We start from the raw sequence: 25,529 nt of genomic DNA, 5'->3' as shown, positions 1-25,529 counted from the left end.
GCCTAGTTCTATGCAACTGCTTCATATTCTCGATTGCTTTGTTGAGTTTTTCTGCTCTCTCCTCTTGGTCATGTTTGCCACGCACTACCAATAGTGACCACTCTGGAAGTCCTATCCCATGGTGAATAACTATCGGCTCCAGCTGTGGCCAGCTGCCAGGCAGCTTTTTTTTCTTGGTTTCGAGCCATGACCCGTGGGAAAAGGGTGACCACTCGAGGACGACATAATCCCGTCGTTGGGCTTTGTCTTCGTCTTGTCTTATTTCTTCCTCTCGTCTTCACGGCGCTGCTTAATCACTGCTTCATTGTGAAGTCGTTCTTTGTGGAGGTCCACTCATCCAAAAAACTCTGCCCAGGCTGGCTTGGAAGTTCCAGAATAACGATAGCACATGAGATACCAGTACAGCGAAAGGCAGAACACTCGCCAAAAGAAGTCAAATGCGAGAACATTCTTATAGTCCTCCACGCCAGAAAGGCAGACAAGCTTTCGGGTTGCCGAAATCTGAAACAGGAGCCAAGAGACAATGGCGATAATGATAGAGTAAAGAAAGCAGTACAGTGTGTACATAAGAGCGAACCGGTGTAGAGTGGTGAGGGCACAGAAAATAAGTAAAGCTAGTACGTGGATGATTATCTTCTGTGAGCCGATTGAAAGTTTAAGCCTCTGCCTTTCACTCGACGCGCAAATGAAATGAACGAAAAAGGCGACTACATGTCCTCCCAACCGAAATCCATGATATTTGTACCGCTCGACAAGGTCCGGATCTGGTTCGTATGCGGCAGGATCAACGAATGCCAGAATAATATACTGTAGAAAGACGGCGATATAGCCTAAGCACTTATCCAGTCGATGGAGGACGTCGTCTAGCTGGTCGCTTCCAGGCAAGGTTGGATCCTCTGTAGGGGAATTCGCTAGGAGGCCCAGTAAGAACCAGGTGAGGAAAGATACAAAATAACAACAGGCCCATGTCTTCGACCACGGGATTCCAGACGATACTAATAGCTTGCTAAACGAATAGATAATACCGACAACAAAAACACCAAAGCGGAAGATTAAAGGGCATTCGAAACCCTTGTGCTCTTCGAGGATATTCTCAGGGCCGTATCTCCGTGCCTTCCGAACGAGTCGAGCAGCGCGACTAAGTGATCGACTTCGAAATGCGTACATGATGAATCGAGTGAGAAGAGCGACGGTGTCGAAGATACAAACAACCGGCGAGCTCTTTAAATATATGCTCAGTGAAGGTCGAAAGCCGCACACGCTTCCGCATGGTTGGGCCATTGTGTTGAGAGCGAGACTGAAGAGGGACCAGTAGACGCTTTGCCAGGACAATTCGCCAGCGGCGATTGGCGTGTCCATTGTGCCACGTGCTTGTCGCATGATGAGAGGGGAGACTGTATATACGGATTTCGAATTGAGCAGTAGAAGGGGTTTTTGAATTCAGCTTGTAGGAAGTGAAGGTTTGTGAGAAAGGATCTTGTCGGGTTAAATTCATACAAGATAGGGGTTGGGTGCGATTAAGGCAGGTCTTGCCTATAACTGTGGCTTAGCTTCGGGCTGAGCTCACCTGCATGATGTTTACGAGGCTGAGCAATTGCAATAGGAAGTACGAAATAAACATACCCCGGGTTTCTGCCACGAGGACACGGATGCACGTTGGCATCGAACGTGGCCAGGGATGGCGGAGCTACATGTATTTGTCCCAGAAGGCGACGTACTTTTGATACTCGAACGTCATCACGAGATGACTTGGAGGAACCGGGCCCACCCGAGGCACCTCCACCAGCAGATGTGCCATATTGTCCCGAGCCTGAACCGGAGTCTTGCCAAGCAGAGACCGCCGGAGCTGAAATGATTCCTTGGCGGCTATCGGACATGTTTGAGGCGGGTGAGCTGAAGCTAGCCCGATATACACACAAATTCCAAGTAAGCACGATGGCGATGGAGTGGATGGTCTGAGGCGGCTAAAGTACAATTGTCAACCTCCACCACCATTCCAGATTCGCGCCGCAGATTCTATATCGATTCAAAAAGGCCCAAATACCTCATTTCTGGAGTTTGGAGATCTGCGGAGTTACTACGACGCCTCTGGCCCGGTTGGCGCTAAGTCGAGCTCACTGGTCTTGACATGTCTGCAACTTCTCCTCCACAGCCAACCTCAAATTCCGTCACAGCCGAAGGAGTTGATCGATATTCTGTATCTCAGTTGTAGCAGAATCACCGATCTTCTGCAATATATCTGCTCCGCAACAAACAAAGCCAACCTCCTAACGATATCAAACGCCCATCATATCCGTCTCAGGGCGTCTTCGCTTGCTGCCAGATCCCCTAGCTTCAAGCCCTTCAGACTGTGTCGTTCAATCTCGGTAGGCGGAGTCGCATGAAATGTTGGCACCTTGGAAAATCTTTATTAGCACTGCCGCTTCTGACCCATAATAGTAGGATGATCTGCTTCCCTCGTGGTAATTCTGGAGGATCTCGCAAGGCGTATGCTTTGAGGGCCTTGATCCCGTACAGCCGGAGAGCTTAGCCCACTTGTGCTTTCCCTGCGCTTGCAACGGGCGCAGGTCTCCAGTACTGTCTTCGGGTTTCCGTTCATCGATTGTGTGACTTGTGATACAAAGACGTAGTGTGAGGATCAAAAGAAAAGAAGTATTCCTCGCGTTTGCAAGATGGAAATGGCTGGAGATTTCCAGTCATGTACACTTTCGTCGTCTCTTCTGCGGAACAGTTGCACAACCTGAATTGCTTTGGATGAACCTTTGGTGTAGATTGGAGAACGATAGTGTAAAGCACAAGTCAACAAGGGCAAAGTTCCACAGCAGTTTTGAAGATGAAGAGATGTACAGCTTGTACTTCGTACATGGCCAAACTAACCTGCGAAGGCAGGGGTCAAACACTTTATGCTTATTGGCCAATAAGCAAACACAACAGCATTCTGACGATAGGGCAAAAAGTGGGTATGGCAGGTTATCTCGGCCATATACTTCGTCCTTGGGGTATCAGTTCCAAAGTCTCCACATTGTCACCTTTCCTGAAAGGGTAGCGCTTCTCGAAATCTAGATCTCTTATTGGTCCAACTGCCCATGTCCGACAGAAATATCTAGAAGGCTTGGCTGAACTGTTACCCCGAGTACCAAAGTAGTCATTGAGGGCTTTACTCCCAGATGATAACGTTCGACTGGGTTGGTGGATTCAAATGTGGCTCCGTCTGAAGTGGCCGGTTCAGGCTCCTCCATGTGACAACCTTCAGAGCTGACGACTTCTAGAAATTCACGACCGAGAGCAACTCTTGGTTCTGAATTATCACTAGGTCCATGCTCAAACGGAATCGAAGTTGATCGGACGTGTTATTCGACATTTATCAGAACGACTGGACTCCTATGGGTACTACGGACGTCAAACTCAACGACCAGGGGAGAAGAAGAAGAAAAAGAGAAAAGGAAGGGATCAACAGAAGGGAAGAAACATTAGTCAATAAGGCTTTTGAATTGGGAGAATTTGATGGCATCGAAGTAGCAATGCTCATCTGCAAGCGTGGCCAGTATACGACCTTTTTGTCCAGGGGTTATGCGTCACAGCAGCCGTCTTTCGCAGAGATAGTAAGTAGAGCGATGGCTTGCTTAAGCTACACGACAGTGCTAATACACATTAGCAAACCACCTATCCACTCCCGAAGAATTTTATACCGGAAGACATCAGGAAGCGCCGTTCTAAAAAAGAAAAAAGAAAAAGAGAGCTCCACGATACGGGGGGAGAGAGTAAATTCCCATATGATGAAGCGAAGCTGAGAGGGAGACGTGTGAAGAAAGCAAAGCGTTGAAGGCCAACTAGCGAGACCCCAAGGACAGTTGATGCCATCACGTAACTGTGGCTGGTAAGAGAATGATGGTTTCATGTTGGAAGTCTGTTCAGGTGGAATAAAAATATCTATATGCTCGAATTCCTCTCCTTCCTACCTAACAAAACTTATCGCGGTGCCAACGTGAGATTTCCATTTATGGCCGACTCACCCTCTGCAGCGTAGGGAGGTTAGGCTAAAATAGCTTATTCTGACGCTAATTCGGTGGGGCAGCTTGCGAACCATCCTCAATACCTTCAGCAACCCTAGTTCTGAATTAATCGGCCTTGTGGAGAACTGCAGGTGTACTCGCCGTTCCCTTCAGCAAGAGAGTGCGGGAAGTTCGCAGATGCGTGAAAGTATGGATAGCCTATAAAGCCTTCGATATTTAGTACTATCCCAGATTTGAAATATAAAGTACTGACCTCAGAGGGTGTTTTAAATAGCCCAGAGTGAGCGGTCGTCTTTCCCTTTGCCGGAGTGCTATTTGCAATCAACCACAACCACTTTGTTTCCTCGAGTGACCCCAAAATTTCTGAGCCTCGATCGCCGGCCTTCATTATAACTGTGGAGAACGACCTGCCAGTCACCCAGCTTTTGGGCTGGGAGATCGTGATCGTCAGGCTAGGTTCTGCCTTACATTGTTGGCATGATGACCAACCCAGGAGGTGGTGGCTGGGAAAGTAATAATATATAGACACTATTCCTATCAACCCTTTGACTCCAACTGCAACTAACATTTCACTTGGCAGATTTGGTCACGGCGATGGAGAACATAAACACAGATGTCGGTATTTTCGGTCAAAGTAAGAAGACTTAGAAATACTCCAGACGCCGCTAAATGCCGAAGACACTGGCAAATCTCCTCCACTACTAACACCTTTCTCGACACAAATGCCAGCCCCATCTCCGACTCAAGGCACGCCGCGTTGCCTGCTCAAAAAATTTCCCCATCAATTAATGCCTATCAGCCTTCCAACTTCAATGACTCATTTGGCTCTGTTGGACTACCATCTGAATACTTTACAGAAGGGGTTCTTGATTGTGGTCCACTTTGTAATTTCCTTATCATCTTGGCTCGTGCTCTGACGGCTGACGAGGAATCATCATACTCGAGTGGTGTTTCGTCGAATTCAAGTGAATCGGATTTCGAGTCCGGCATGAGTTGAGAAAGAGTGAGGGTTGGTTTTGGAGCTTGAGGGGAGGGTCGCAATGGCAATCTCTGTCGCTTTGCCTCTTCCATAGGTTGGTCTCCTCCCGATTGTAGTCGCTTCTCGATTCTTCGAGGTAGTTGTTGATACTTTAGAGCACGTTCGAAGTTTTCTTCAACCAAGCCAAGCACTGTGGCAACCTTTTCGACCGCTTGGGTAGGATATCTTTGGACTGCTTCTTCGAGAGATAAATCAGATGACGCCGAGTCCGAACTCGACTGCTCGTCATCCGATTGCATATCATCAGGATCACTTGTCATACCATCCTCGAACTGGGTCCTGTGCCAATGTTGGTAGTCGTCAATGTTGTAGAATTCAACCAGGTAGATCAGCCGGCGGACTGTTTTTCTTGGATTAGCTTGGAAACATGTTTCTCGTGAAGTAATACTTACTACTGGCTGCATTCACGTCGCGTTTCAGCTTCCAGAACTCGCCCGCATTCTTAGGGACATATCGGGGCATTTGGTAGCCTACACCAGGAACAATCTTTCCAAACATTTCAATCTTGTCGTAAAGACGAGACTTCGTCCCATTCATCCTGACTTTCTCCATACGCTCGAGGCGGACTCCAAAGTCTAGAAGACTAGACTTCACCTCGCCCACATCGCCCTCGATATGATCGAGCCTGTCCTTCACCTGGTGGACCTCCTCCTTTAGCAGTTGTACTTCATCGCTCAATTCCCCGATTCTGCCGCTTAGAGTGCCGTTGACGTTCGACAATTTGTCGCTGAATGTGGTAGTGAGATCATTTCGAAGCTGCCTGTTGCCCTTCTCGATGAGGGATGCCTGCCGTCCGAACTCTCCGCGGATGTCGGTGTCCTGTCTTGCGCGGTGGGATTGGTATATCTCCTCCGTAACATATGCAGGCTGGGTTTGAGACATGATGGTGGTGAATGAGGATGAGGATGTTGATACGAAAGAAGCCATTTAGCTCGTGGTTGTTAGCGGTACACCGGCCGACTCATTCTCGGAGTGGCGGCGCAGCCCGCGGCTCAACGCCAGATCACGTGATGTGGGCGCAACAATGCCAAGGCAGTGGTGGTGGGGTAGAGTCGGCATCAACCACATCCTTCGATCTCTGCTCAACTGCCGCGCCCAACATGCACGTCACAAAACGAGTTCAGCTAAGCTCAGGCCATTCTTCTCTTATCCAAGTTAGACCCTGCTAATACCTCCTAGAGCGAGAAGCCACTCCTACCTGCAGCTACCGTCGGAATGCCTGGCACGGATGAAGCGATTGACGAGCTGGGCCAGGAGGGGGGCAGACTGGTAGACAGGATGCCAGCCAATGTCCTCGAAAACGTATCAACAGGAGTCTGGTTAAAAAGATCGAATAAAGTTTCTCGTCCTCATTCGCAATGAAGAAAGCTGTGAGGAATAAAGTTTCAAGGCCAGCTCGAGGCAGAGCTAGAGTAATGCTATTCTGATCTTTCTCGAATATCTTTTGAGGAGAGATTGCACAGTGATGAAATCAATCCCTTGAGCCTTTTCACAAATCCATTCCTCTTTTCTCAACCTCATCGAGAAATTTCCCCAGAATAAACTTATTACGCCCATTCGGTCCCCCGAATATCTCCAATGACTGAGCCTTTGTCATCGGCTGTCCGCTCTGTATCTGCCTAGCCCATATACCTAACATTCTATCCAGCTCTCTCCAAGCTTGCTCTGCCGAGTTACATAGTCCAGTCATTGTCAATGGTGGTCCGAAGCTTGTCCCATAGTCCCTCTTAACAACGCATGCATATGTCACCCAATCGTCGGTCTCAAGGTCGAGGTCGTAGTCCCCATCGCCCCAAATGATTTTGCAGTTGGCTTGGATTCTTTCGCCTTGGCATCCGTCATGATGATAGAATACGGAGTTGTCTGGGACTTGTAGGTTGAATTGATCTGGTAAGCTGTGTGTAAAGTTGGTGGTGGAATAAGGAGAGGTGTAAGGTTGCTTGTACGGTTTCCTGTCTGGCCATGTCAGCCCGCTTAGTGTTGTCCTCAGGGCCTTAGGTGGGCACGAATGGCGATGCTGCGGGGAGGGGCCGGTTGATCCACCCAACTGGCTGCCCGTCATGAGCAGCAGCCGACGCGGCGCGCCACCGTGGCTCCAGTCACTTCACCACTCACGATCGCCTGACACGGTCACTGTCGGTCTTGTACTCCCACATCCTTTCCAGGTGGCTTGACGTGACAACGAGACCCTCCAAAGACATTGAATTCTCAGGCGATCTTGACTTGCCACTCTTTGCTCCGCCAGACCGTACCTGGCGAGCCGCCTGAGAAGAGGAAGACGACAAGACAAACATGAAACTTTAAGGAATTCCATGGTGATTTCATTGGGTCTTATGAATTTTTTATTGAAATCTAGCCGCACACTGCACCAAGGTTACACACGAACAGGCAGCAAACCCCGCTGCAAAACTACTTGTACCCTCTCAGCAATCATTCAGACCTGGCGCGCATGCTGGGCCTTATCCATCGAAGGGCAGAGGTCCAGGTGTTCCGCATAGTGGCGAAAAGGATCAACGCACGCCTACAGGAAGCTCGCAACCAATACAGCTAATCCAACAATGGCACCTATCCAGTGTGAAGCTAACATCGAGCGATCCGAGCTAGATGCACCCTCAAATTGAATTGGGGTCTCTACCGCTGTCGAAGTTGGAAGTGTTTCGTCAGCTGTAGAGGGAGTAGAGCCGGAGGACGAAGTTGCGCTCGTAACAAAACCAACCGAACTAGGCTCTGCGATCCCTTCAGGACAATGCCAGTGGTCTCCATGCGGTGCACATTCGTCGCCTGGAACTGTAGTAGGTCTTGCTATTCCTTCGGAAGGAATTGAACCAGGAGGAGTTGTGGGTTCTGGGACACCCTCGGGACAATGCCAATGGTCTCCATGGGGCTCGCACTCGCCGCCTGGAGCCGCGGTAGAGCTTCCTGGTCCGGGAGGAGTAGTAGGCTCTGCTACTCCCTCTGGGCAGTGCCAGTGATCACCATGTGGTACGCACTCGCCAACTGAGGCCGTGGTAGGACTTGCTTGTACTTCGGAAGGAATCGAACCAGGAGGAGCTGTAGGTTCTGGAACACCATCCGGACAATGCCAATGATCTCCATGTGGCTCACACTCGGTGGGAAAGGCAGAAGTTGATGAGGCTCCCGAAGGAGCTGTGCTTGGAGGGGTTGTGGGCTCCGAGACACCGGGAGGGCAGTGCCAATGGTCGCCGTGTGGTTCACACTCGCCAGCTTGAGCTGTGGTTGATGTAGAGCTAGCAGGGGGAGTTGTCGGCTCAGGAACGCCAGATGGGATTGTGGTTGAAGTGGGCGTCGAAGTTGGAGGTGGTGCAGTTGGCTGTGGAACACCAGGAGGACAGTGCCAGTGGTCGTCATGGGGTTCACATTCACCTACTATAGTTGTACTTGTAATTGACGTTAAAGCAGGACGCGTTGAACTTGCTTTCGTCAAGCTTGGAGGGGGTGTTGTTGGTTGAGGTACGCCAGGAGGACAATGCCAATGGTCTTCGTGCGGTTCACATTCGCCCGCAATCGTCGTACTTGAAGTTGGTGTTGAAGCAGGAGGCGTTGTTGAACTTGTTATCGGTGGTGGTGGCGTTGTTGGTTGAGGCACACCAGGAGGACAATGCCAGTGGTCATCATGTGGCTCACATGTTCCAGTTGCCGTGGTTGTAACAGAAGGGGGACAAGCCGTAGGAGCATAAGTAGTCACAGTGGTGAACTCTGTAATGCCGTAAGCCTCAAGGATATTCCTCCCAAGGAAAGCATATTGTTCTCCCCTACTCAGAATTAGTCGTAGCTCTCTAAGTTGATTGATTGTCTGACAACTTACCAAGACCTCGTAGTTGTGTAGACGGGAATTGCTGATACCCCCGGAACCGATGAGATAATATGAGCGATGGAAGAGTAGAAAGCAGGATAGTTGGTAATGGTTGACTGGATGCCAGTATAGGTCCTGAGCACGCTGCAACCGAACGTGAAGACCGGGGCAGCACTGCTCGTAGGGGCCGTAGGCTCTTGACGAAAGATCAAGATCTTGTTCTCAAAATTCTCCTCTGAAGCCTCGATGAAGTCCACAGCAGCACGGGGATAGGCGATTGCTGTACCTGTAATAACAGGTACAAATGCAAGCAGAATCGGAACGAGTGATCTAGAGAACATAATTGCTGCAGGATGATACACCTTAACGACGAGAACTGCTAGCTAGCTTTCGAGTGTCAGCAAGCAGGACGCAGGTTGAGGATAAACGAGGCCTCTTTATCCAAACTAGTTCCGTGCTCCATAGCTACACTCCGCTTGAAATTCCCTCTTTTGACAGATTTTGAATCTGCACCAAATGTGATCCCGTCTTGGCCGTTGGTGATATCGAAATTTCTCACTGCATTAGAGCCAAGTTTGGGAGGCCGTCAAGGTGCCGTACAGTGATCGTGAGTTTCGCTGCCATGGCACAGGTACGATCAGAGGGAGGCATTTCTAGTTCATCTAGAGACTCGCATGACGTTCTTGGGAGGCGACTTAACTCCATGATAAGCATTACGTATTCAATTCAATTCAAATCATGTGCAGGAAGAATATTGATCTTGTGCAGACTGGCTTTTTACCTTTGCTGCCATGGATGGGTTTTGGCGAGCCGAGAGTACCTTGATGTCCACAGCCATGTGTATATATTTCTCAATTCATCACAAAGGAGGGTGCACCCCACGCCCCCAAGACAAACAAAAGACTCAAAAGGAATCGTGCCAAGTAAACTAATGTGACCCCCGTTCCCAATAGCAGTGAGGATCCCTTCTCATTGCAGCAGGTCGAAGGTTTGCTTTTACTCTCCAATACCACCTCCTACCAACTCAGTCAGCCTTCATCTTTTTCACGGCAGAAAAACGGAGAACCATTCCAAAATCACTCACTACCCCGTCTTTCCAGCTCCAGAGATGCTTCGACTCTTCGAGGTTCCTGCTTCTCGACCTCGATGGCTGAGTCTAACTAGAAAATTGTAAGTACAGTAAATACTTGGACCAGGAGTCTGCTCGGTTGATTTCCCAATCGTTTTCAGACATTCAGTGGTTGTACCGTATCACTCAGACTGCTCAGCATGGCAACTCAGGGGAGATATTATTATGACGAAGTCCAGAAGTTGGCCCTGGCGGTACATCCTGCTGCTACTGCTGACATCCCCCACTTTATCCTCCTCTTCGGAGAGCCAAGGATATGTTAGATGTGAGCATGAGATTCTTTTCAAGGAAGTTCTCCGAACGAACTTGAATTGAAAGCTACCCTGCGAAACCGATAATAGGCTCAAAGGACCGACCACCTTGATGGCGGGGTCAAATTGATCTGCAAATTGCCAGCAACGGCAATATTGGCTTTGGTCAGGGGCTGCGCTCTCCGTGCAAGATAGAGAGTCATCAAGGTACTGTAGAGGTAGGACCGTGTATAAAGCGCACCTCGTCATCCAAACCCAAAGGGTTCATCACCCCATCACCCCATCATCCAGACAGTCCAGACTTCCACAACCCAGTAGACGCTTTCCTTCAACATACCGCAACGATGGTCAAGCTCAGCCTCCTCATCCAAGCCGCGACCCTGCTAGCCACCGTCTCTGCGCTACCCAACCTCTTGCCTTTCTCTCGCAGTTCAATGGTCTGCGTCGAGCCATCTGGTTGCGACTCAACCGGCGAGCCATGCGAGTACTGCTGTGCAAGCAATCCGGGACTATCTGCTTGTCACCAGCATCTCGATTCAGGTCAGCCTGAGTCCTGTGACCTGATAGTCGGAACTGGGTTTGCGTGGCACTGCGATAGTGACCATTAGATGTGTAGCGTCCTGCTCCATCGTGGACAGCATTGCGGTGCTCCAGTATGGTTTGTCTTTCTGCACCCTGTCTCTCTACTCGCATTAGCCCAAGGTTCTCAGCTGACTCCGGTTTGTAGCAGGGAAGAATTTGCACGAGATCCTTTGGTTACAATGGCGTGTTGTGATGGGCCTAAACATAAGTTTTGTTGAATTTATTTCCCTGTGGAAATTTGTAGTAGTCGCTCTCTACCTCTTAAATAAAGCTATATCATTTGCAACAAAAAAAATCTTAATAAGTGGGATGTGCACCTAGTATTAGGGTCAGGAAATTGGTATGGGTGTTCAAGTTGATGACATTGTATTGTGCTTATTCTAATGTTTTGATGTTGATGTTTCTGGCCCGATTCTCGGGGGCTCACATCTCGCCTAAGCGAACTGCCTTCCCCCACTGTAACCTCAACAACGTCGCGTCTCACAATCAATCCCGCCACGTTACCTTGAACCACACCACGAAATATCATCCTCACGACCACAAATCACCACCCCAACTACAACCACAAACCAAACTTACCTACATCCCTCCTCCCTTCGCACACTTATAGGGACATGGAAACAGCCAGAATGAAAAGTGCAGCAAAGAAGCCATACCCAGCACCATGTAAGGTGGCACCGTTAGACGGGATGAAAGTGGCTTGGGTCGAGGAAGGAGTGACGGTGCGGTTCGCAGCGACGCTGGTGATAGTCCCAACTGATGAGCCAGACGTGACTGCGGGGGCCTCACAATGCCAGTGGTCACCATGCTGTTCGCAGCCAACAGACTCAGTTGGGCTTAGAGCTATTGTGACACTCTCAGCACCAGTTCCAGTAGTGGTGACGGTGGCGGCTGGTGCATCGCAGTGCCAGTGGTCGCCATGCGGCTCACAGCCTACAGACTCGGTTGGGGATGGTGCCAGTGTTCCTGTGTCAGCAGAGTGGCCATTTCCAGCATGGGAGGTGGTCGTGATGACTGCGACTGAGGGCGTGGTTACAGACGCTGGGAGTGTGGCTGACGGAGTGATGGGACCTTCACAGTGCCTGATCATGTACGAGTCAGGTCATTGGATATGGAGGTAGTATTATATTGGAAAGGGTGGACAAACCAGTGGTCGCCATGAGGCTCACAATCATATGAATTGGTTGGTGACGGTCCTGGATCCACTTGTGCAAGGGCGACGTGGGTGACGAAAGCAGATGCGGCGACAAAAGTGAACGTGATTGGGCCCTTCATTTTGGGCAACTGAACGACCGACGTTTGGCAATCAGGTACGGTGAGTAGGGACAAGATGGTTGAGACAGAGAGGAGATGCAGGTCTTCGACGCATACCTGCCTCCAATATATAGCCACCTGATATAGTGAACAATACTTACCCGGCATACCAATCACACATCGCGCATCTTTATTGCTAAATGATGCATGAAGATTTCCTCGCGTCTCAGCACTAACCATCAAGGTATCTCAAGCCAAGGCACCAAGAGACACCAAGACACCTCAACCAAGAACACCCACTGTGATGAGGCATGATTGAATGGTGATATAGGTGAGGTTGCTTGGCCTTTGCCTTGATGAGCTGCTTATTTCTTGGCTGTGGGTACTTACTAGCTTTTTTGATTTCGCTGACCGCTTTGCCAAAATATTGGCACTCGTTTAAACTACAAAAATGCAAACTTTAAGAAGTAGGTAACAATAGGAGACAGGTGGATTGCACTTTCCAGGCGACGTTGGGCGGCGCTCTCGCAGTAGTGATAAATATTGTGGTAGAACATCATAGCGGAAGGATGTGAAATATATAATCAAAGACTAGTCCCAATCAGCATCAATTCTAGGCGTAATAAATTCATCCCCGACAGTAGCGCCACGCCTGGATAGATCGTCGCACGTTTGCCGAACGGGAATATGGGAATATCATTGGACTCTAAATAGATCAACATGGAGAGAATCTGAATATCAGCCAGACGATCGGCCATCAGTGAGGGTCCAGAGACTTACACAACCATCATCTAACTTGTCATCCTCCAAGGCATCATTCAAAAGTGACTGGGCTACCGCCGCATCGGCTGGCCTTGTTAGTAGTTATACGAATGCCGCATCTAGAGGCTTACCTTTGTGCCGAATCTGCCAGACCAGATGGATTCGGCGAGCCTGAACACATTGATCCCTAGGCCTTGGGAACGTCCTTCTTGCTCAGCCATGAGATCTTGGCGACTGTTGTTTCATTCTCCTCGCTCAAGGTCTCCGCCGCTCCTGCTCTGATTTCGTTATTTTCATCCAGCACCGCTGTTCGCTTGACGTTATCAACCTTGATCGGATAGAGCTCGTCGCGCAGCACCCGTACGCCAGCTCCAATGTTCGTTTCTGCAACCCTCTTAACCAGCTTGTGTTCGGCCTCATTTCGGCAGGCGATTTTAATCCAGTTTGTATTCTTCGGGTCAACGGTCACTGCGCGGCATCGCCAACTTCCATATTCGTCCATTATTCAGATCTCTTTCTCGACTGCCGCTCTAACCATGCCTGCCGACGTCCTATCACCTTCTCTTCCCGCTCTCGAGATGTCGACCGTGCAGTGAAGCGTGTTGATAGAGGTAGCCGGTGTTGTGTTGAAGGACGAAGTGGTTGACATGTTCGTTGGAAGGCTGACTTGCGGTGTACGGGCAGCGTTCGCATATGAAGGGGTTCCACGGCGTGCATCCTCCTTGAGTTCTCTCCAATCTCTGCTTGTAACGCTGCATTTTGGGGTTTTAAGATGCTCCTGGCCTGCTTTGAATACCGCTTGTTCCTTTCTAAGGGTTTCTATGACCTGGCTTTGTTGGGTGATGGTCTCTTTCAAGTTTGCGACAAGCCACGCGATTTCGTCGAGGTTTGTGCCTCTTCCTTCCCCTCCGCCCGAGAATTCGAAGCTGGGGGTTTCGTTGGCTCCGGTGAATGTGTATCTTTTATTTCCTAGCGATGGCGACAATAGCTGTCATAGGTATGCCGACTTGTTCACCCCCGCTTGATGCTCCCTCCCGCCGATGCAAAGTCCTCGCTGTTGGCTGCGCAAAGTGCAACAACTGGCTTTTGAAACGTACCTGCTCCTCTCCACTCCAATCCTCACATACAGAATAGAATGCCTTGTACAAAATATTAATCACTCCGGTGAGGCTAGGGGCACACATGTGCACTTTCTTCTCCAGGATGTCTATCCTCGTAAACCCTCCATCTCGTAGGACTCGCTCAAGATGATCACCAGAAAACCAGGACTCACTAATGGAAACCGCGTAGGGGGGTTCGTCGGGGCGGATGGCAGCTTGCGCTTTCCGAACAATAGGAAGATAGCCAAGGTCGGCCCAAGTGGTCACGATTGCGGTGCCTCCAGGTTTAAGGGTGCGGTAAATCTCCCTTGCACCTTGCACCCCGTCAGTAAAGAAGAGGATGCCGAGGTTGGTGTAAGAGTGGGTAAAAGTGTCCGTGGAGAATGAGAGATTCTCTGAGTGCATAGTCTCAAGTCGAACTGATTCATGTACTGTGAGATCTGGCTTGGAGCGTGCCAGCTCGATCATGGCAGGGGCCGCATCAACAGCATAGATGGCAGGCTGGCCTGCGTCTCTGGGAATCGTGCGTAGAATCTCCTCAGAGACAATCGCTGGCCCACAAGCGTTGTCCAGGATGGTTGACTCTGGTGCCACCTCGGGAGAAAGTTGGACAATATATCGAGCGAGTTCTCTTGTGCAGCCGCCGGTAAGTTCTTCGTAGCTCAGCGCTCCACTATTGAAATGCTGGACTACAGTCTCCATTGCCATTCTCGTGGCCGCGTATCAGCAGCAGGATGCGGTCTTCGCGTTGGCGCTTTACAGCCCTCTCATCGGGGGCACCTGAGCAGCTGGGGGCGTCTCCGGATTCATGCTGTTGATGCACGAACATTCCAGAGCGCATAGCCATCAATTCGACGAAGGCCATAACGAATATTGTCATGAGGGCAATGCCTGAAACCCAATCGTAGTCCGTGATCGAGCCTGTAAGGCAGGGATCCCTCAGCGCATCTTCAGCGGGTGATAATAGGTGTATGAAAGCAGTGGCAATGATAACACCGGATCCGAAGAACTTGGCGACAAAAAATATCGATCTTGGCATTCGAAACCTAGTGTTGTGGTTGGCGAAAATAGGAAAAATTGCACCGAAACATGAGCCGATAAGGATGACAAATATTGCAGATATTCGCACTCCCATACGTCCATCGTAATCATTGCCTGTGCCACAGGTTGCTGCAGAGTCCTCGCGTACAAGAAGAGGAACAATACTGTTCTGGTTCGCGACCTCGCGCACGACTAGAAGACCGGCTTCCTCACTTAGCCCCATCTCTTCCTGCCAGATATAAACCGCAGATGCCGTGGTTTTGAGGGAATCGCTGCAAGACAATATTAGTTATCTGAGACCAACTATGATGAACACGACATCATCATCCTCTTGGGTTGTTATCGCTTCCAACTTACAAGAAGATCAGGTAGAGATTGCTCGATTGATGTACCAAAGGAAGGTTGAACTAGACAAATGGTCCCAAGAGTGTGAAGGATGCAGATGTGTATCTGTTCTCCTTCTGCTTCTGCTTGATGTTTGAACGACAGTGTTGAAGACTGGAGAAGATGAAGGAAGCAGAGCCATCTGAGATGGCCGTGGGAATTAACGGCAATGCTGGGGGGTTTGGCGGGGAAAGATAAGTGAACACCTTGATGGTTAGAACAAGTGAGTACCTTGATGGGTACCCAAAAATGTTTCATCACCATTGGTCAGGGCCACACTCGTACGATATCTTGCCGTACAAGGGACCACCTTTTGGCCGAATTGGTCATACTTTAGTGTCGACGTATCCCAATTTGTCTGATGAACTAATTAACATGATTGCAACTAATGCCTCGAATTTTGAGTATGGCAGATGAGAGGTGCAGACACAATCACGCGATAGACAATTGCCAGGATTGTGGGCAAGTTCCAATGTCTATCTACATCATGACATACATGTATGACAACCAAAGGCTCTGAATGACATGGAGGAATGGTAATTGGTATTAGGACGCATGTATTTTGTACTACAAAAAATGTTGTCTTCATTTGTCTTCTAAGTAGTATCTCTGAGATCGACGTTCTCTACTTCTATGGTTCAATCAACTTGGAATGGGCTGCCCGCATGCGTTTCAAGCCCGAGAAAGATTCAGAGGATAAATTGAAGTTTCTGCGAGATCTTAGAATAACAAGCCATGCCTTTGTCCTTGTACCTGATGTTCAAGTTGATCGCACGACTGGCCAGGTTCACGTGACAAGACCCACTTTCCACGTCGCTTATGCTTTGTTTGTCGGGACAACTCCCCAGAGTATGCTGCCTAGTCCAGAGTTCACAGAATCTAGTCTCAGGATAAACTGGCATGCATACGGCTGCAAAATATGCAACCATCAGTCCTTTAATCACCACCGCAACCCACGAAGAACTTCAGTCTTGGAAACACTTGCATATCTGCACATGTTTCATTACAGGCTATGAAGTGAAAACATGGCAACGGGGACATGGCAAGAGTTTCCAGTCTGGAGGAGGTTGGGCACGTAAGTTTTGCAGCACTTTTGTCTTTTTCCTGTCATCCATTGGTTCGCTAAACTGGGTGCTTGGTGCATCTACTGTTTTATTTACTTGAATCTGGGGATCATACTGAACTGATAGCTCGCTCAGCCTCACCCAACCTCTCGCCAACGAAGACACATGAAGAAGCCCAGTACTGTAGCATTGCCAACCAGCCTTCGGAACCACCCAAGCCACCCTTCTATGAAGTAATCCAACTCCCCCACTCCCGAGCTACTGCGTATGATAACGCTTCAACTTCAACTTCTCAGCACCCACATCAACTTCCCTGTCACTTGGATCCCGGCTATCTCCTTCCAACATGCTAAGGCGCTCGTTCGGAAGGAGGATGGCTCGGTCCAGTTGATACGGGAGGCCGCGGTGACGGCCGCGGATCATCATGGCGCAGATGATGAGTTTACTGAATGGTGTGAATTGCCCGCAGAGAGATGTCATGACGGTTGGGTGCCCGAGACTGAGTCCGACGTTACCGCTTGGAAGAGTTAGTAGTAAGCTATGGAAGACAGGGGACGAGGGAACCAACTAGGCAGATACAACTTCGAAGAAGATTGGGAATACGGAGAATGCCTGATATTTCGTTAGCTATCGCCTCTAGGCTGTCTTCTTGTGTGTTTTCTCATTTACTGTTGGGTGGAGTTGGGAGATACGAACCGGATTACTGAGATCAGTGATCTTGTCTGCTTCCGCAACACAGATGCAAAAGATCCCAAAGAAGATATACCACAAATCGAAACTCAGCTGATTACGCAAATGCATCATGACATACGATCGCGGATTATGCTCATCCACATCAAACCGATCATCAGAATACAATCCCAGACTCTTCTCCTCATACGTATTCGACGCACGCACACTGATCGCAATAGGGAAGACGGCAATGTACATCATGACAAGCAGACTGAACTGCACAGCAGGATTTACTTCCGCGAGGTTGAAAGTCGACGTACCAGTATGTCTCGCAGACGCAGCCTGGAAAATAGCAGCCAGCAGTCTCGGTCCAGGCGATAGATTAGCTACCGCGTCATTGTGCAAATCCAAGACTATGATGAGCAGCACATCAACGAAATTCATAACGAAAAGTATCCCGAAGAGGATCCATGTGGGATGGCTGGGAAAGAGCAGTGTGTAGCAGCGTCGTGGGTGGTCCAGCAGGAATTGGAGTGGTTCTTTAAGCGAGGATGTTTTGGGGACGAGCTTGGATGCGGTCCAGATTACGAGGCGGAGAAAGATCGGGTAGAAGGTGTTGCCGGCGTAGGCGAGGAACGTCATGATCAGCATGGGGAAGGTGGCGTCTTGGAAGGTGATCATTGAGTCGGGGGTGAGTGTGAAGCCTAGATTGTCCATCATTGTTTGGGAGGAGTAGAATGCCCTGGTGGAATTAGCGAGCTGGCTCCGCTGGCTTTTACTGGACTTCCAACAGGAAGGAGAGTAGATAGATGGGACGACGACATATTCGTAAGTGAAATAACGGAAAGGAAAGCAAGGGGTCCTTACCACCAGATTTTGTTCTGGCCAGTTTCCTGCAAATATTCCGTGTACTTAGCAGGGGCATATTGAATCCATCCCACAAGGCAGATCGCACCAAAAATATGCAAGCCGAAGAAATACCCTAAAACAGAAACTTCAGTCTTGCTCTCCCCAATCGCTCAGTCTGATAAATGATCAATTACCAAGCACAATCTTCAGCAGCAGCCTCAAGCTCCGATACTCAATGCCACCCAACTTCAACCGGTCCTCGTTCGTCAGTTGATGGAACTGCGAATTCCTGCCTACCGTCGCCTGCCGTGAGAGGTATGGTATATTGGATGCTGAATTGTTGGGCTGTGGAATGGGTCGGTCCTCCAGACGGGGAGCTGGCACGCCGACGACGAACATGGAGGAGGCGACGCGGGCGAGAGCTGTGGAACTGCCTGCTTGCCCGCTGTGTTCGCCTACTCTTCGGCGTTGGACTAACCCACTTGGTCTTGGCTCTGTTGTTGATTTTATTGTTTCGTCTTCTGTTGTATATTGTGGTCAGTAATCGGTAGTCTCTTGGATTGGATTCGAGGACTTACCATCTTCGCTGAAGACCTCTTCGGGATTTTGAGTCGACACTCCTGATTATATCTCAGTTTAGAAACTTCTTACTACCATCCAGAACATAGGAGTACGGCTTACTTGTAGCTTTTGCTTCATGGCGTCCTGACTCTGGGCCAAACGTAATATGTTTTGCAGCACCAGTGCTGTTCGAGATGAGAGAGGCTCCCTCGTGGCCTGGGGTATGTACCGCCCCGTTCGCAACTACGCTTTTATGATCAAGTTTGGCACCGTCTTCTGTTGTAGGCCTATCTGCTGCGATGTTCGTCTGGCCCTCACAATCCTTCTCTTCGGGAGCGATCTGGTCATCTCGACGACGGGGGAGAACCAAATCAGAAGCTTTACATCGTCAACAACATCTCATTTCTCTTCGCGCAGACGAGCTCACTGATCTTCTTAAGTCTCTTCTCGAACCACACAAGACGCACAAGGACGACAACGATATTAATGAACCCCAGGTTTCCGATGATCGGGATAAAGTAGATGACCAGCTGTTGGTAAGTCTTCAAAGCTTTCACGTCGATGCTGCCATTCGTTGGGTCAGCGATACGCCAGAAGGGATATGGATAGGGTGGTTACGAACGTGTTGAGTCCTGACTCTGTGGATGCGCTGACCCCGAAGAAGTACGCATCGACCGATGGCATGTTACCATACGGGTAAATGATGATAAACCCCACGATTCCGAGGGCGATAATGTATGCATCTAGACATATTATCAGTAGGTGAAGCAGGGATCCGAAAGGACTTGATTAGATACGTGCAGTGCAAAGTAATGAAGTTTATGGGTGGCTTCCACATCGCGTCTTGCTTCTCTTCTCGTCCAATATCCAGCAAGCAAAAAGGTTTCTGAACCTGTGAAAATACGCAGATGCAAAAGGTAGACAGCGGCGCGAATTCGACTTCGATGTGCTACTGAATCAACGATAGTAGTGCGGTTGGTCGACTGTTCTATGCGATATTTCTACGGTATGAGGGATTTTCCGTTGTGGCTGAGCGAACATGGAGAATCATGAGCAAGTCTTGGCTCTCCTTCAAACTTCCAATGAAATCGGATCCAAACTTCTCTTTCCGTATTAGTGAGCTTGGCCAATGCTTTGCCGTTGTACAGAACCCTATGAGCTGCCATGATTGCTATCAGAACCCTCGCGTCTAGCTGGCTAAGGGGATCTATGCTGCGGGTACAGCGTTGTTCCTAGAAATAACACCTTGCTTCATGACGTGCGGGAGAGTGATTTCAAGAGAGGTTTAGATGGCGACAGCGCTTGCTTGAATTGGCACTGATAACGGGGCTTTTGTTGCTGAAGCAGCGTTATTTCGGCAATATTTACATGTATGTATGTAACGTAACCCCAGCCTGAACCTACGATTAGCTTAGCAACTCAGCAGCAGAATAACTTCCCGAGGAGTCCACGCATATAAATAACTGATAAAAGATACAGATCTGCCCGGATGAACACACGAAGCTTAAAGACCAGATCTTCATTGGCGAAAAGGGAAGGCACTCCTGATGCACGGTGCGCAGCAGAATGCGGGCCCTCCTGAATGCGGGGAACAATGCGCGAATTTCGCCTCGCTTGTTTTGACATTTGCAGGCAGGCGCGTTGCATTAGGTTACGCTCGGGGTTGAGAGGGATGAGCATCATTTGTCGTCGTTGTGACCAAATGGAGGCCAGACATGGTCTGCTCGATGATTGACTTCAACGGCGTGGTCCTTGCGGTGATGAGTCTGCCTTTTCAGTGGAAGATCGGTTTGTCGAAATTGCAGATCAATAGAAGGTCCGGTTAAAAGATAGAATAAAGTTAGTTTCTTGTCCTCATTGATAAGACGAAGGATGTTGGTTGAATGATCGAAAGACCCGTCACCGGCCCGAAATGCAATAGCAAGTTACCTTCAGCTCCTATCTATACAGGATGACATACCTGGGATGTAACTCTTGCTTCTGCCTCGAGGATTTCCAGTTCTTCTCCATCTTCACGGATGTACCGTGTTGGCTTCGGTGGAATTGGTGTCCAGGGGCGTTGCTGTATTCGAGGTAAGCTGGGAGGCTCGGTTCTTTCGTGAATCTGTAATAGAGCGGCCATTTCCCACAACTGGTGGACGACGATTAACAATGGATGTGATAAAATACGCAGGTTGCCGTAACTCAAATGGTTGCTTAATCAACCAAAATCGCCTCTCCGGAAGCGAAACTTTTATCTTCCAGTGTTTATACCACGTGATTGCAGCCATGGGTCAGCCACAGCCATGATTAGCCACAAGCACAATATCCTATCGGGACATGGGGGAATTAGGATTGAGGGTTCTGGCCGGAGATGGACGCCAATAAGAAACATATACATTGAAAGCTTCCAAGCATTCCCATCGCGTCGGAGAATCCGGTGAAATTACTAGAGTCACCACCATCTCAATCCGTTGCTAAGATCGGCTTCGCAAGTCTCAAAGTCCTCGCGTTCTTCACATGGATGTTCTACTCAAATCCGATGATCCGTACGCCTGAGAGGAATGGAGGGTATCTGCTCGCGGTGTGTTTTGATCGTGAGAAGTTTGGAGAGTTCCCGAAGGCGCTCTATGTGGATGGGGGCGTGCTGTATAAGACTGTGTGCCAGAGGCGAATGATAAGGGACTGCAGAGGGAGCTTTGGGTGAAGAGTTTGGAGTTTGGGGGCGTGAAAGAGGGTGAGACTGTATTGAGGCAGTGGAAGTGAGACTGGATGTTATTGAGAACCTGCATGGTGCTTCAAGATATATGACGTAGATTTCAATTGAATGTCGTCTTTTCCTCTCACTTTCAATATATGAGCCGCAAAGGAAAAATCCTAGATCTAGGAAGCCTTCTGTCAAAAGTTTTCTGGTTTCGTGCGCGGAAGAGCGGGGAGTTGCCGGGGTTGTCCCACGGTTCGGCAGGAACGGGAGGGGAAAGGGTGCGAATCGCTTAAATCCATTCGCACTCTCTCGCACCTCTAACGCTTCACATCTATGGCATTGACTGCCCGTCATCTGCAACACCGCGACGACCCCAAAACCAGGTTGAGAGATGTCGCATGTTACTTCAGAGCTCAAATTAGACTTGAACTCAGACGTGGACCAGGTTAAGAATCGTTCACTTCGCTGATCTATCCTCCTTGATGGTATCTTCTAATGTCTCATAGGTAGTGCATTATCTGGTCAGCTATATTGAAAGCCACACTGCTACTTATCACGAAGTCGTGGCAGCTGTTCGAAACATCCCACGACCGAGCTTACCTACTCCTACCTCCACACCTGGCGAAGAGCCAGCTACACTTCAATCCCCTCGGCATATCATGTAAGACGACCCTGCCGACACCCACGACTAAAGCCCGCCAGTCGTGACACAAGAGACCAGTCATGGAGGTCATCCTATATCCTAAGCATACGTCGAGGCAGCAGACGATTCTGGAGATGAGCAGACCCGTGGTGATTCTCAGCATCTGGCGAACCGCGACATCAGCCTCCACTTTATCACAATAACAACACAGATAGTCAGGATGACGCTCAGGATGAGCAATCCTCCGCAGAGACTGTCACCTCTCCGATCCAGCATCAGCTGGATATCGTGCAACGTGGCTCCAAACGCAAGCGAAGCTCTAAGGATAGCAGAGGTGCTAAACGTGCACGGAATGAGCTCGCAGATGCGGCCGCGGCCGAGGTTGGTCCCGAGCCGCCATCATCAGACGCAGTAGTTCCGGCAGGTGGAGGAGATGACGGGGATGGGTGGGTGGACGCTATCTCCAGCCTTCAGGCCTACAACGGATCGCCAGTACAGAGGGATGGCAGATGGTCCCCCTCGACCTGGGTACTGATCAGATCTATATTTTTTTGTCCGAGACCCTCATAAGCTTTGTGGCTACTGTGGCGCGCAAACAGTTGCAGGGCCGCTACGCGGTTCGGTAATTTTGATCGACAGAACTAACCGTTAACGATTCTCGGCCAGAAGGGACTGACCCCGCACCTCCCGTACAATCCAGGTTAGGTGCGCAATCTAAGTAGAGTGTGCAATCCAGATGGCGCGGGTGACCCAAACAGATAATCCCTCGGTCCACTTCGTTAGGCCCCCAGCCCTCCATCAAGGTCGTGCTTGGGTTCGTCTCAATCCTGTGGAGGCTGCTATCTTCAAGATCTGTATTCTCGCAAACTGACGTCCTAGACACATCATGTATCTGCTTCGCTCCTTGGATGGACGGCTGAGCGAGTAAACTGCCGCTGACCTTAGATCTAGACAACAGGAAGTGCTCCCACCGGCGTAGTAAGTGTGGATATTCTCCAACCTCGAAATCGATACAGGATTTCTCCGAATCAGTGTTCAAACGCACAACGCTGCCGCCATTACCATGCTCTGCGTCATCGCCGTCCCGTGGCCCGTATGTGTCAAGCACCTCGCGCAGGAAGAGCTCGTACTGCTCCTGGTCTGCCTTCGTGCGCTTCAGAGGAGGGTTCAAAGTCGGAGTCGAAACCCATTTCGCGTGGCTTAGTCGTAACTTCGAGCGGTTGGAGAGAACTTTCGTTATTGACTATACTAGAATGCTCAGTCAGTGTGGTTTTCAAAGAGGAAGTAGCAAAGCAGGACTCCGTCACTACATACCCGCTGATAATGATAGACCAGCGGAAAGGCAGTAACTCCCAAGAAGGATATCACTTTCACCTCAACCATGCTCGTACACGTCAGAGTCTGTATCCATAACTTCGAGCCCATATCTCTCCACCTCCTGGTATCGTTGATATAATCCCAATTGTCTAGCCGATCGCCTTCCCCCACCATCTTGTCATACCACCTTCGCTCGGTACTCGGCTTGCCGGTCGAATATAAGGTGGTTTTCGGGGTGCGAGTAGCGTGGTGCTCGTCAGGTAGAAGGAGGTGGCTGGGAGTATGGAGGCTCGGCATCGTTTGATGGAAGTGGCAGAGGAAAGCGTGTCGGGTTGGCATCCCTTAGGTTGTTGAGGTAATCAGGTGTTTGATGAGTTTAGTGGCATAGCAAAGCCGTTGCTGTGAATGTGCTAGGAGGGCATTCAAGGTGAGATCGTATGGAGTTGTCTTATGGAACGCGAAGCCGAACGCCTGACTCTAAGCGTTATTTGCCACACACCTGCTATCCTCTACTTCCGCAGAGTTAGTTGTGGCGTGCGGACCATGTTTATTGATACGGGTACTTAGCTGTAAGTATGCTCTCCTTTACACCTCGCTCTGGAAGTCAAGGAATAGTTTATTTGCCGTGGCATGCGATTACTGTTCTAACCCAAAAGGCTTTAGCCAGAAATCAGAGCCACGTGGTTGTGTCATCGTACCCATGAGCTAACTGCCTGACAGACTTCGTCATTACTCGCGATACTTTCAGCGTCGACATGTCTTCGTCACCTTCCACTGCGTTACATAAGTCCTCTACCAAGGTCCCGGAATCCACAATATTAATTTCCCTGACAACCGTTACTGGGGCGAGGCATGGTGTTCGAATCGAAACAGAGCCAGATGCTAGGGTGTCTACAACAAACACGCACTATAGAAAGGAGTAAAGATCAGCAACCTAGCTCGTGCTGTAAAACGATGAATTCGACCCTATCTTGCTGCAGAAGCTCACCAGGTACCACGTCAAGCTCCGATGTAACATATCGACCTTGTCAAGGGTCAATCTCAAGCACTTTGCACTCCCCCTCCCAGCTTCCAGCTTCCTCTCTAGCAACTTTTCCATCTCTCCAATATACTCCTCCAGCTCTTCATCGTCCACTGGATCAGGCTCTCCCGTATTGAAAAACGCCCACCGAAAGAAGTCCTTGACGTTGTCACGCTTAATCTCCGACGCTGGGGCGTCCAAAAACCATTTTGACAGATACCGCTCCGGGTTGGGAATATTCTCGTGGCAGCGCTGGAAGAGTAGACGGCGGTGTTCGCGACAGGCGGGCGTAGGGTGAGTCGCGGCAGTCTGGAGGTAAAATTTGCGTGGAAGGTAGACCAGGAGATAGAATGCTGCCTCGCAGATGACCCAGGCTTCTAGTCCCCAAGAGACACGGAAGGGCAAGGGAGGGACGAGAGAGATGATTAGGCAATAGAGAATGCTAAGAGGCGCGATCGAGTGAAGGAAGAATATACAGGACCGAATGAAGATGTAGTCCCAGATAGTTGTTCCTATCATTTCGAAGGTGGCGTCGCTAGCGGCGCCGCTACGATTAAGGTTAATGACTAATCCTCTGTGTCAGCAGAGCCTCGAAGACCAATACCTCTATCACCTATGTCGTCTCGTATAGTGGCTCGTTGTAGGGTGGTGCTAACTTATGTCTAAACGGGGACCGCACCAAGCCGTATCTCTCCCAACAGAATCCGAGCCTCGTTGTCTCGTCTCCCATATGAGCGTCAGTTTTCCCCTGTTTTCCATGTGATAGGACAGGTCCGCTCGTGAACTGAATCGGATCTAGATCAAGTACTTGATAGGCTCCCCAAGGGGGTCGCTTCGCCTCCAATTAGTTTCCTAGTGTCAAAAATTATTGAGAACTCCATAGGGCCAACTAAAAGCACCTCTCCAAGCCCTTCCCTTCACTCCCTTAGTCAAATCTAATTCCTTATAAAAATTGACATTCGATCTTGATAGCTTAGTCTTACAAGACGCACGTCGGAGGCCATTCCGATACCCAACAATTAGAAGTTTTAGAGCATAGAGCTAGGCTAACGTCTTGCTCACTTATCCGCTCTCTCACCTAAGCATTGCAGAGGCCCTCTCTTATTAAAAACACCTAGTCATATCTTTCCTCCGCCATTTTTCCAATGCCTTGGGACACTACCAGCTTTTATAACTCCCCTCATCCCACCGAGCACACTATTCTCTCCTCACAACACACACATCCCCTTCGTCATCTCATAGCCATGGCATCTCCAGCACCAGCATCTTCTCAGCCGCCATCAAGCATAGTCAAACGATCTGAGCCAAACCACAGCAAGAAATACAACCCAAAGAAACTTCACATTACCG

At 49.6% G+C, this 25,529-nt stretch overlaps 9 protein-coding genes across 10 annotated transcripts; 1 reads left to right on the top strand and 8 right to left on the bottom strand.

The window, feature by feature from the left end:
• Nucleotides 1-333: 333 nt before the first annotated feature.
• On the bottom strand, nucleotides 334-1,380 carry ONS95_004497 (uncharacterized protein; the record flags this gene model as incomplete). The annotated part of the gene is made up of 1 exon (XM_058497861.1): nucleotides 334-1,380. The coding sequence occupies one exon, from the start codon at nucleotides 1,378-1,380 to the stop codon at nucleotides 334-336; it is 1,047 nt and encodes a 348-aa protein (XP_058352591.1).
• A 3,428-nt stretch (nucleotides 1,381-4,808) lies between these two features.
• Nucleotides 4,809-5,934, bottom strand: ONS95_004496 (uncharacterized protein; the record flags this gene model as incomplete). Its single annotated transcript, XM_058497860.1, has 2 exons — nucleotides 4,809-5,392; nucleotides 5,445-5,934. The coding sequence occupies 2 exons, from the start codon at nucleotides 5,932-5,934 to the stop codon at nucleotides 4,809-4,811; spliced, it is 1,074 nt and encodes a 357-aa protein (XP_058352590.1).
• Nucleotides 5,935-6,120: 186 nt separating this feature from the next.
• On the bottom strand, nucleotides 6,121-9,567 carry ONS95_004495 (uncharacterized protein). The gene is made up of 2 exons (XM_058497859.1): nucleotides 8,879-9,567; nucleotides 6,121-8,825 (listed from the first exon to the last, which is right to left on the bottom strand). The coding sequence occupies exons 1-2, from the start codon at nucleotides 9,205-9,207 to the stop codon at nucleotides 7,574-7,576; spliced, it is 1,581 nt and encodes a 526-aa protein (XP_058352589.1). The 5' UTR covers nucleotides 9,208-9,567; the 3' UTR covers nucleotides 6,121-7,573.
• Nucleotides 9,568-11,432: 1,865 nt separating this feature from the next.
• On the bottom strand, nucleotides 11,433-12,103 carry ONS95_004494 (uncharacterized protein; the record flags this gene model as incomplete). Its single annotated transcript, XM_058497858.1, has 2 exons — nucleotides 11,433-11,910; nucleotides 11,976-12,103. 2 exons carry the CDS (start codon nucleotides 12,101-12,103, stop codon nucleotides 11,433-11,435), a joined length of 606 nt encoding a protein of 201 aa, XP_058352588.1.
• Nucleotides 12,104-13,806: 1,703 nt separating this feature from the next.
• On the bottom strand, nucleotides 13,807-14,652 carry ONS95_004493 (uncharacterized protein; the record flags this gene model as incomplete). Its single annotated transcript, XM_058497857.1, has 1 exon — nucleotides 13,807-14,652. The coding sequence occupies one exon, from the start codon at nucleotides 14,650-14,652 to the stop codon at nucleotides 13,807-13,809; it is 846 nt and encodes a 281-aa protein (XP_058352587.1).
• Nucleotides 14,653-15,194: 542 nt separating this feature from the next.
• On the bottom strand, nucleotides 15,195-15,633 carry ONS95_004492 (uncharacterized protein; the record flags this gene model as incomplete). The annotated part of the gene is made up of 2 exons (XM_058497856.1): nucleotides 15,195-15,257; nucleotides 15,343-15,633. The coding sequence occupies 2 exons, from the start codon at nucleotides 15,631-15,633 to the stop codon at nucleotides 15,195-15,197; spliced, it is 354 nt and encodes a 117-aa protein (XP_058352586.1).
• Nucleotides 15,634-16,455: 822 nt separating this feature from the next.
• ONS95_004491 (uncharacterized protein) lies at nucleotides 16,456-21,504 on the bottom strand. Of its 2 annotated transcripts, none has more exons than XM_058497854.1 (9): nucleotides 19,138-21,504; nucleotides 18,943-19,079; nucleotides 18,636-18,893; nucleotides 18,533-18,574; nucleotides 18,149-18,475; nucleotides 17,973-18,087; nucleotides 17,130-17,847; nucleotides 17,002-17,045; nucleotides 16,456-16,950 (listed from the first exon to the last, which is right to left on the bottom strand). In XM_058497854.1, exons 1-9 carry the CDS (start codon nucleotides 19,197-19,199, stop codon nucleotides 16,692-16,694), a joined length of 1,962 nt encoding a protein of 653 aa, XP_058352584.1. In that variant the 5' UTR covers nucleotides 19,200-21,504; the 3' UTR covers nucleotides 16,456-16,691. The 2 variants fall into 2 exon arrangements, with proteins under 2 accessions (XP_058352584.1, XP_058352585.1); XM_058497855.1 differs by having other exon boundaries at nucleotides 17,002-17,847; nucleotides 19,138-19,258; nucleotides 19,317-21,504.
• A 417-nt stretch (nucleotides 21,505-21,921) lies between these two features.
• Nucleotides 21,922-22,411, top strand: ONS95_004490 (uncharacterized protein; the record flags this gene model as incomplete). The annotated part of the gene is made up of 2 exons (XM_058497853.1): nucleotides 21,922-21,990; nucleotides 22,061-22,411. 2 exons carry the CDS (start codon nucleotides 21,922-21,924, stop codon nucleotides 22,409-22,411), a joined length of 420 nt encoding a protein of 139 aa, XP_058352583.1.
• A 1,681-nt stretch (nucleotides 22,412-24,092) lies between these two features.
• Nucleotides 24,093-24,698, bottom strand: ONS95_004489 (uncharacterized protein; the record flags this gene model as incomplete). The annotated part of the gene is made up of 1 exon (XM_058497852.1): nucleotides 24,093-24,698. The coding sequence occupies one exon, from the start codon at nucleotides 24,696-24,698 to the stop codon at nucleotides 24,093-24,095; it is 606 nt and encodes a 201-aa protein (XP_058352582.1).
• Between the last annotated feature and the right edge of the window lie 831 nt (nucleotides 24,699-25,529).

The sequence above is a fragment of the Cadophora gregata genome (genome assembly GCF_030347475.1).
Source record: "Cadophora gregata isolate MNR1 chromosome Unknown scaffold_14, whole genome shotgun sequence".
Taxonomy (NCBI): Eukaryota; Fungi; Ascomycota; class Leotiomycetes; order Helotiales; family Ploettnerulaceae; genus Cadophora; species Cadophora gregata.
Note: the sequence above shows the minus strand (reverse complement) of the source record. Positions and strands in the feature narration are given on the sequence as shown.

Bases quoted from the DNA above. Each gene is read 5' to 3' on its own strand.
- ONS95_004495 (XM_058497859.1), bottom strand. From the start codon at position 9,207: ATGTTCTCTAGATCACTCGTTCCGATTCTGCTTGCATTTGTACCTGTT. The intron at 8,826-8,878 runs GTAAGTTGTCAG...AATTCTGAGTAG, and splicing joins TACACAACTACGAGGTCTTG to GGGAGAACAATATGCTTTCC.
- ONS95_004491 (XM_058497854.1), bottom strand. From the start codon at position 19,199: ATGCCATCGGTCGATGCGTACTTCTTCGGGGTCAGCGCATCCACAGAG. The intron at 17,848-17,972 runs GTAAGGACCCCT...TAATTCCACCAG, and splicing joins GGCCAGAACAAAATCTGGTG to GGCATTCTACTCCTCCCAAA. The intron at 17,046-17,129 runs GTTCGTATCTCC...ACGAAATATCAG, and splicing joins TCACTGATCTCAGTAATCCG to GCATTCTCCGTATTCCCAAT.